At 35.9% G+C, this 10,845-nt stretch overlaps 1 protein-coding gene across 1 annotated transcript; it reads right to left on the bottom strand.

Moving 5' to 3' along the window:
* Positions 1-427: 427 nt before the first annotated feature.
* Positions 428-9,253, bottom strand: LOC144436902 (tenascin-R-like). Its single transcript, XM_078125763.1, has 10 exons — positions 9,181-9,253; positions 8,609-8,896; positions 6,121-6,350; positions 5,243-5,405; positions 4,700-4,981; positions 4,086-4,367; positions 3,370-3,654; positions 1,998-2,279; positions 1,163-1,441; positions 428-720 (listed from the first exon to the last, which is right to left on the bottom strand). Exons 2-10 carry the CDS (start codon positions 8,739-8,741, stop codon positions 428-430), a joined length of 2,229 nt encoding a protein of 742 aa, XP_077981889.1. The 5' UTR covers positions 8,742-8,896; positions 9,181-9,253.
* Positions 9,254-10,845: the final 1,592 nt, after the last annotated feature.

Below are 10,845 nucleotides of genomic sequence, written 5' to 3'. Positions count from 1 at the left end.
TAGCGACCCATACTAACCTAAAATTGGCATACACGAAGCAGTATTTATATTGTATTTTCCCTTGACAGTAGCCTGACTTTTTGTGATGCTTACAACATGAATGTCATTTGGTAATGAAAAAGCTGTAAGAGTGGATGTTCACAAGGGAAAGAGACAATATGTAATTGCACTTGTATGGAAACGATGATGTTGGTCAAACAGCAAAGCTCGTGCATATTGGTGTTGTCAGGTCAATTCATGAATGTGATGTTGGCATGGCAATAAGAAATGTTGATGGAACAACAAAATAACTAGCCTGTTACTAAATGAGGAAACGAAATCAGTAAACAATATTTCACGGAGAATATAGTGTACATATAAGATATAGAATGTTATTGTGTTGATTGTCTCTTATCTAAACAAGATATGTTCATATCTCATCAAAAAATTAATCAAAACAAAACGTGAAGTCCATACCTGTTACAAAAGTGACAGGAGTCGTTATACTGCTAATTGAACCATCTGCAGTCTCTACTATAATACGTACAGTGTACTTTTTGCCGTCTTCCAGATCTGACAATCTCACCGAATCAGCTGGAGGAGTCACAGTTACGTTGGTCCATGTATCACTATCATCTGTTTTGTATTGTATTATAATGTTTCCAACCAAGTTATTACCATCTTCGGGGTTAGTCCAGGACACAGTAGCTCCATCACCGGTAATGTTTCCAATAGTTACTCCTGTTGGCAATGGTAAACCTTACCAAAGTATTGTAAAAAAGAAATACATTTAAACTACTGTATAAGATAGCGAACATTATATTAAGTTTATCATCTACAGGTGTCCAGTTGATACTAAATATATGGACCACGCAGCAAAGGCTTCCTTGGTTGTGATGTCCACGACAGTCAAGTCATGTGGTACATGCGGTACTCTAAAATGTTGACCGGAAATGAAAAAAGTATCAATTGAAACTAGTATATCAAAAAGGATTTATTATGAAATATTCAATATATTATCTTTATGATGAAAGCTAGCGAATGTAATGATTTAAATTCGTAATGAGTAAAAGGAAACGAGAAAGGGAAAACCTAAAGTAAAGATGCATTTGATGTTCTATATTGTATTATACACACCAAGTTGATAGAAATGATCATTGTAAGTAAATCTTGATTTACATACCAGTGGTGAAAGTTAAAGGAGTTGATGTACTGCTATCTGAACCATCTGGACTCTCAACTACAATACGTAAAATGTATGTTCTACCAGGCTCCAGATTTGACAATGTCACTGAATCAGCTTGAGGAATCACAGTTACATTGGTCCATACATCACTATCATCGGTCTTGTATTGCACCACAATGGTCCCAATAAGGTGGACATCTTCAGGGTTGGTCCAGGACACAGTAACTGCATCACTAGTTATATCTCCAATAGATATATCCTTGGGCAGTGGTACACCTTACCAAAAAATGTAAACCCAATTATTGGTAACTATAAGACGTCGATATCAATAAGCATTCTAACATTGGCCTAGATCGTATCACGTGGTTTTGGACTAGCGACCCATACTAACCTAAAATTAGCATAGAAGAAGCAGTATTTATATTGTATTTTCCCTTGACAGTAGCCTGACTTTTTGTGATGCTTACAACATGAATGTCATTTGGTAATGAGAGAGCTGTAGGAGTGAATGTTCACAAGGGAAAGAGACAATATATAATTGCACTTGTATGGAAACGATGATGTTGGTCAAACAGCAAAGCTCGTGCATATTGGTGTTGTCAGGTCAATTCATGAATGTGGTGTTAGCATGGCAATAAGAAATGTTGATGGAACAACAAAATAACTAGCCTGTTAACTAAATGAGGAAAAGAAATCAGTAAACAATATTTCACGAAGAATATAGTGTACATATAAGATTATAGAATGTTATTGTGTTGATTGTCTCTTATCTAAACTAGATATGTTCAAATCTCATCAAACAATTAATCAAAACAAAACGTGAAGTCCATACCTGTTACAAAAGTGACAGGAGTCGTTATACTGCTAACTGAACCATCTGCAGTCTCTACTACAATACGTACAGTGTACTTTTTGCCGTCTTCCAGATCTGACAATCTCACCGAATCAGCTGGAGGAGTCACAGTTACGTTGGTCCATGTATCACTATCATCTGTTTTGTATTGTATTATAATGTTTCCAACCAAGTTATTATCGTCTTCAGGGTTGGTCCAGGACACAGTAGCTCCACCACTGGTAATGTTTCCAATAGTTATTTCTGTTGGCAATGGTAAACCTTACCAAAAATTGTAATAAAAGAAAGAAGGTTAAACTCCTCTAATAAACCTATGATTGCATAAGTTTGATCAAGGGGTTTCCAGTTGATACGAAATATTGTAGTAACATCAGAGTAATTATACTATAGTATAGTAAGTATAGGAATATATATGACAATGTTGATGTCATATCTCCTTACACAGATGTGATTTGCCTTCAGTTGTGAAACTAACTTCCACTGTCAAACCGGTGCTTGTGTCAAAGCTACTTTATTTTTTTTAGGAATCTTCCATATTTATATAAACTTTTTCTGCGATTATTAAAAGTGTTTCATTTTTTGAAAGACCAGAAAGTGTATAAGTACATACACATAATCATTTCTGGCCTCATACCCAAAATAACAAATATGTGTAGACGTGTATAATGAGTTTATTAAAATATACTATAAATAAAGAAGTAAGTATGTAAATGTGACTCATAGCTAACTCGGGCCTTTATTACCTGTATATCATTATCAATTTCGGATTTCACCAGAATTGTTGCCTCATGCCCCTGCTCGGAACGCTTGAACCCAATGGAATTAATATGTTATTTACATCTTTCCTTAATATCTAACTACTCTTATTCTATCTGGGTACTTTTTTGGTGCGCGTGACTTCTAGATCTGTCTTCGCGTATGTTACCGTTTACAAAAACTTCCGGTGTGTCGTTTTATTCCCTAACATTTAGATATACAGTCAGGTGATGACCTACTATATATCTTGCCTTGATATGAGAAAGAATATCAATTCGAAACGTCAGGATTGAATTTATTTATCAGGGCTGTTCTACTCGTTACTTTTGCACTCCTATGTACGTATGTATGTTGGTATGCATGTACGTAATCATTTTATATGTATGTATGTTCACATGGATGTATGTATGTATGTATGTATGTATGTATGTATGTATGTATGTATGTATGTATGTATGTATGTATGTATGTGTCTATGGGTGTATCTATCTATCTATCTATCTATCTATCTATCTATCTATCTATCTATCTATCTATCTATCTATCTACATAATGGAGTTCGCACATTTATACCAAAGGAAATGTTACAACAAACCTGTAACAAACGTTTCTGCTGTCGTGGTTCTTCTCGTTAAACCATCCCGACTTACAACCCCTACACGTACTGTGTAATGCATGCCTGGTTCCAAGTCTCGAAATGTAAATGAATCTGTTGATGGTAATACTGTTACGCTTTTCCAATCGGTTTCAGCGTCAGTCCCTTTCTTGATTTGAACAACTATAAAGGCAATAGAGTCCTCATCTCCTGGTATCGTCCAAGATACTGTTGCTGAATCATCAGTTATGTCACTGATTTTAACGTTGGTAGGTAATACAACGACTATTTGAAGAAAACAAAAGTTTTTGAAAAAATGTTAATCATGGAAATCTAAATACATTTTCTTTATACAGACTCCAAGTACAAACTAGCAAGTGGGCACCCATGACCTATAAAGACCAGGTAAACTGAAGGAGTAATAACTGTAATGAGTAAAGAAACAATGAGTAAAATATCAAATATCAATTGTACCGCATCACATTATTTAAACCAAATTTGAAAGATTTTTCCTCCTTGAACGACAATTCAATGCCATATATTTTCTTTGTTAAACTACGAAGGCAAAAACACATCTCATGACACACATACACCGAAAAAGGGTTAATGTGGTCGTCTCACACTCCTCACACAGGGTGATTGTTGTAGTCATACAAACATATTTCCAAATAAAATTGATACAATGTAAATAAAGAAAACAAAAGAAATCGATGTACCTTCAGTAGTGAAACTAACTTCCTCTGTCACACCGGTGCTTGTCTCATAGCTACCAAACGATAACAATCTCACTGCGTACTCCGTTTTGATTGACAGACCAGTTAGTGTATAAGAGGTAATATCTGATGGTATTGTGGATACATTGGTCCATACCATGTCTGATGTTGCTTTGTATTGAAGTAATGATTCTGATACTCCAGAGTTAGCGTCCAGTAACCACGTGACAGTAGCCTGACTTGTTGTGATGTTTACAACATGAATGTCATGTGGTAATGAGAGAGCTGTAAGAGTTAATGTTCACAGGGGAAAGAGACAATATGTAATTGCACTTGTATGTGAACGATGATGTTGGTCAAACAGCAAAGCTTGTGTGATTTGGTGTTAACACGTATATTCACCAATGTGCAACAAGAAATATTGAATTAATAACATAATAACTAGCATGTAACTTAACGGGAAAGGAAATCAGAAAACAGTATTACTCTTAAAATATATTATTGATATACGATGGTATATACATATAATTTTGTTGATTGTTGTCTCTTATCATACTGGATATGTTTGACCTATTTCAGAGAGAAAAATTAATCAAAACAAAACGTGAAGTCCATACCTGATACAAAAGTGACAGGAGTCGTTATACTGCTAACTGAACTATCTGCAGTCTCTACTACAATACGTACAGTGTACTCTTTGCCGTCTTCCAGATCTGACAATCTCACCGAATCAGCTGGAGGAGTCACAGTTACGTTGGTCCATGTATCACTATCATCTGTTTTGTATTGTATTATAATGTTTCCAACCAAATTATTACCGTCTTCAGGGTTGGTCCAGGACACAGTAGCTCCATCACCGGTAATGTTTCCAATAGTTACTTCTGTTGGCAATGGTAAACCTTATAAAAAGAATTGTGAAAGAAACAAGGTTAAACTCCTCTAATAAACCTATGATTACATAAGTTTGATCAAGGGGTTTCCAGTTGATACGAAATAATTGTAGTAACATCAGAGCAATTATACTAACACTGACTAGCTATGTTATGCATGTTTCCACCTGGTCACATTACATCGAAAAAGACAAACAATGCGAAATCGGACACACTCTAACTAGTACGTATAGGAATATATATGACAATGTTGATGTCATATATCCTTACACAGATGTGATTTGCCTTCAGTTGTGAAACTAACTTCCATTGTCACACCGGTAAGGTCTGATGGTATTGTGGATGCATTGGTCCATTCCATTGATGTTGGTTTGTATTGAAGTAATGATTCTGATACTCCAGAGTTAGCATCCAGTAACCACGTGACAGTAGCCTGACATTTTGTGATGTTTACAACATTAATGTCATGTGGTACTGAGAGGGCTGTAAGAGTGTCACTTTAGAAGGCGATACAACACATTTTAGTCTTAATGTAACCGAGAGTGACCATGTATGTATGCATGCATGTACGTACGCACGTATATATATATATATATATGTATGTGCGTGTGTGTGTGTGTGTGTGTGTGTGTGTGTGTGTGTGTGTGTGTGTGTGTGTGTGTGTGTGTGTGGATGGACGGACGGACGGATGGACGTACGTATTAACGATTGATGTTGAGGAAATCATTTTTAGCTATATAGTCAGGTGTTGACCTACTATATATATCTTGCCTCAATATCCTATGAGAAAGAATATCAGCTCGAAACGTCAGGATTTAATTTATTTATCTGGACTGTTCTACTCATTATTTTACCACTCCTACGTACTTACGCACGTATGTTGATACGTATGCATGTACGTATTCATATATGTATGTATATATGTTCATTGGATGTATGAATGAATGAATGAATGTATGTATGTATGTATGTATGTATGTATGTATGTATGTATGTATGTATGTATGTATATGTCTGTGGGTGTATCCATTTATCTATGTATCTATCATAGCGGAGGTCGCACATTTATACGAAAGGAAATGGTACAACGAACCTGTAACAAACGTTTCTGAGGTCGTGTTTCTTCTAGTTAAACCATCCGAACTTACAACTCCTACACGTACTGTGTAATGCATGCCTGGTTCCAAGTCTCGCATAGTAAATGAATCTGTTGAAGGTAATAGTGTTACGCTTTTCCAATCGGTTTCGGCAAGAGTCCCTTCCTTAAATTGCACAAGTATCGATCCAATTGAGTCCTCATCTCCTGGTATCGTCCAAGATACTGTTGCTGAATTATCAGTTATGTCACTGATTTTAACGTTGGTAGGTAATACAACGGCTATTTGAAGAAAACAAAAGTTTTTGATAAAATGTTAATCATAGAAATCTAAATACTTTTTCTTTATACAGACTTCATGTACAAACTAGCAAGTGGGCACCCAGGACCTATACAGACCAGGTAAACTGAAGGAGTAATAACTTTAATGAGTAAAGAAACAATGAACTAATAGAACATGTACTGAAATTAAATGAATTATTGAGCATGAAAAACAATATATTTCAAATGATTAAGCACGAATATATTGTTGGAAGCGGTGATGGGAAGGGATTGCATGCGTCGAGTAAAATATTAAATGCATGAATAAATGAATATACGGAGAATAACGACCCGGATAAATGTATCGTACAAGTATAAAGTTATGAAATTCTTAATGGATTAGACGAATAATTAGATTTGCTGAAAAGAAAATTTAAGGAAAAGAATTGACATTTACATCACATGTTAAAGCTGCAAATGGTAAGGAAATGGTTGGTAAAAACGCAATTCTTAGCCTAGGGTTAATCATTGAACGAGATTTGTGAAAAAGATAGTTAATACACTTTGGTGAAAATCAATCAAAAACCAACAAGATATGAATACGGAACATCAATACATAATTAGATTACATAATTAATATTTTAGTCAACCCATGAAGACATTAACAACGGAAAGACAAACAATTCTATTTTTTCAATCAATTTAAATAAAATTCTACTGCAAAGGTCATACATCGTGCGACCGAATGGTTTCCTACATGTGAAAGAATTGCTCAAATTGAAAGAAGGATGATGAGACTGGTTAGTAGCATTGGCAGTTTTACATGGAGTACAATGTTTAGTGATAAACATATCGATTGTGTTGAAATGCAAACCTTGTCTTGTTTTAAATGAAACTGTTTCTGTAAAACCAGTGAGCCGTCCATCTTGGCTTATAACAAGAGCCCGAACTGTGTAAGTTTTGTTGGGTTCAAGACCAGACACCCTCACAGAATCCGTGGACGGAATGACAGTGACATTTTGCCATTGATCCTTATCATTCGGCTTCCATTGAACTACTATGTAACCAAGGAGATTTGCCTCTTCAGAAACGGTCCAGGATACTGTAGCATCGTTCGTCGTTATGTTGGAAACTCTGAGATCAGTTGGTAAGGGAACAGCTGATATGGAAAGCAAAGATGTGCAGATTTGAGTCTATGCTTAACGCCATTTAACTTGATACTGCGTTATCTAAACTCATCGTAAATATCAAGTGCATTAGAAAATTTAATTAACAATAACAATAACAGAGACAAAAATGGCCTTACGCCAGGCCCAAAAACTTAGCGGTTGCAAAATATGTGTACGGTATATAGTGTGTGTATTTATTATATCCGATAATGGCGTCCTAATACTATACGATTGTGCTTTAATAGAGAATTGTTTATCATTACATGTACATCTAGTGTAATCAATATAGTTTGGAATAACACAATATGTGTAGCATCACTCTATTGGCCATCAGCATTTCGGACCAAAATTCGTACAGTGTAATTTTTGCCAGGGTCTAGATCTGATAATCTGACGGAATCAGTCGATGTATTGACAGTGATATTCTGCCATTTGTTATCGTCAATTGATTTGAACTGAACTACTATGTTGACAAGTTGGTCTCCGTCTTCAGGAAAAGTCCAAGACACTGTAGCTCCATCCTTAGTTTAAATGTCGGTTACTTGGACGTCAGTTGGTACAGATACAGCTGATTGTTTGAGAGGAAATATGTAAATTGCCTTTCTTTTCGTACAACTACAATGAATAGTTTGGAATGTTTGCTGGCAGATATATCAGGGGTTACGGTCAGTTCTCCTAAAACAAATATTCATGCACCTTGGTGAACAATCCTTAACATATTGACTTCATGACAGTCATGTAGGGTGTTACATTGTAAAAGCTGCTTGTAGCTACGAAGTAAATGCTTACACAACATGCAATATGCCAATTCATAACATTATGCAGAATGTATTGATAAAAACAAGAGTTTCAAATATTTTATCATTTTCGGCATAATTACAATGATTGAAACTCCAACGAAGAATGGTGTTCTTATTAGCACTTCGCTATGCCTTATGAAAGCGAAAGTAAGAAATCATGTAGTCGATGGAAAGCAAGCATTTTCTATAGCGGTATTTATTCATAAAAACAATTGCGTAATATTTATCAAAGCGGCAGAAGCACAACTTTTATAAGCACTGTTATCGAGCATTACTGCATAACTGGTAACTTTCAATATTGTTTTCTGACCTTTCGTTGTCTGAAACATAATACTCTCTGTGGTCCTGTTTTTCTGACCATCTTGACTTTCAACCATAATTCGCACACTATAATTTTTGCCAGGTTCTAAATCAAACAGCCTGGCTGAACCAGTTGGTGGCATAACAGCAGTACTTTGCCAGTCATCATCATCTGCTTTGTACTGAATTACGCTATTTCCAATGAGGTCTTCATCTTCATTATCAGGAACCGTCCATGATATTGTTGCTCCATCACTTGTTATGTTTGTAACTAATACATCTGTAGGCAATGGCACAGCTGTTGAGAAAATGAAGGAATAGTTCATTGTAAATATTTATAAATGTTCCATATTGCCCAAATAAAGTGAATGAATAACATATACAATATACAAGATAGTATAAAAGAATAGTAAAGCAGGGTAAAAAGAGCCGGGAAAATACCTGACCTTCTTCGAATGCGCTTGCTTGGCTATTAACAATATTAGAAATATCTTTTCGAAGTTCTACGGCAGTATTGTGTCTGGAATAGCATTACACTTGCCTATCTTTATAGATCTATGGGAGGGACATAGATAGTCTCACCTTCTGTGTTGAAAGTAAATTCATCCCCAGCATAGGGTGTGCCATCATGCTCTATGGTTGATAGTAATCTAAAGGTATACTTTGTGTCAGGAGACAGGTCTGTTAGTGTCACTGATGTCAAAGATGATGCAATAACTGGTGAATTTTTCCAGTCTCTACTGCTAGATGTAGGTTTATATTGTACTATAGAACTTGTCACAACTGAATCAACGTCTATAGACCAAGTGATCGTGGCTTTGTTTGTAGAGATGTCTACCACTTGAATGTCATATGGAAGCCCTAAAGAAAATAAGATACGAAATGTAGTAAGAATGAACCTACTGCATGTGAAAGAAAACCTTTGCACACAGTTTATTATTCCCCATCTGTAAAATCCTCGATCTTTCGAAGATACAATGCAAATTCCATTCATTCAGGTATCTAACGGCATAACGCTATCGATGGACCGATACCAAGCTAACTCCCCTAGGTTTATGAAATATTTACCACGTGACTCTACACAGTTGGTTTTCTATATGATATGAATGCCTATTTATATGCTCATTGCCTTTAATGACTAAACGTTTGCAAATGTTACAAACACGTTGTGACAACAGGCAGGACGCTGACTATGTTTACTCTGAAAAGGAAAAACAAATGTTTAATATGACACACATTGTTCTTGTGTTGTTATACTCTTGTCATTTTCTTTCTGGTCCTTGTGATGTAGGCTTACCTGGTGTGGTGTCAAAGGTAACCGTGTCAGTTGTTCTAGATTGCTGGCCATTTTTACTTTCTATTACAACTCTTATAGTATATTCCGTGACAGCTTTCAGGTTAGAGAGCTTAACTGAGTTAGTAGATGGTGTAACAGTCACATTCTGCCATTCGTCATTATCACCCGATTTGTATTGCAGGACAATCTTTCCAATAAGATCTTCATCTTCGGGAACTGACCATGAAACTGTTGCAATACTATTTGTTATGTTTGATATTACCAGGTCAGTTGGCAATGGCACAGCTGTAGTGGAATAAACAAATACTCGATTAAAATTGCATATCAAAACTAGAATGTACTCATGCCACTATTTGGAATTTCACAAAGGGTGATATTTCAAGATGAATTTTGATTTAAGAAAGTAGATTTGGTAGCATGGCTGCAGAGAAATACACCTTTGCTATGCATCAACACAGAGCACAACCAAAACTATTAGTACTCACCAAATGTCTTCAAAGAGATTATGTCTGATTCTTTTGACCGTGTGTCATCCATAGTGACTGATAAAAGATAAAGGTCATAATCGTTGTTCGGTGTCAGGTCAGTAACTGTGACAGATAGATTGGAACGAGGTACGAACGATACGTTTTGCCAGGTATCTCCGATCGTTCTACTACTTGGAGCGTCTAGTGATCTCATCCTCAACATAGAGCCGGCGATAGTGGAGTTTTCGTTCATCTTCCAAGTTAACGTAGCTGCCCTGGGTTTGATGTTTACCATTTGCAAATCATATGGAATCAGCATTTCTGAAGACAAAAATATAGTTTCGATGTAGCATTTGTTATGTTTTCATTATTAAGTTACAGTGAGTGGCACATTACATGCATACTATTCAGGTGTGGGTAAAATGAATGGGATGTGTCGGTTTTTTTAATGTCATAGTTTATGGTGAACTGTATAAGTAACAC

Source organism: Glandiceps talaboti, chromosome 6, assembly GCF_964340395.1.
Source record: "Glandiceps talaboti chromosome 6, keGlaTala1.1, whole genome shotgun sequence".
NCBI lineage: Eukaryota > Metazoa > Hemichordata > Enteropneusta > Spengelidae > Glandiceps > Glandiceps talaboti.
Note: the sequence above shows the minus strand (reverse complement) of the source record. Positions and strands in the feature narration are given on the sequence as shown.

Bases quoted from the DNA above. Each gene is read 5' to 3' on its own strand.
- LOC144436902 (XM_078125763.1), bottom strand. From the start codon at position 8,741: ATGCCACCAACTGGTTCAGCCAGGCTGTTTGATTTAGAACCTGGCAAA. The intron at 4,982-5,242 runs GTAAGGATATAT...TCTTTTTATAAG, and splicing joins TGAAGGCAAATCACATCTGT to GTTTACCATTGCCAACAGAA. The intron at 3,655-4,085 runs GTACATCGATTT...TTCTTCAAATAG, and splicing joins AGTTAGTTTCACTACTGAAG to TCGTTGTATTACCTACCAAC.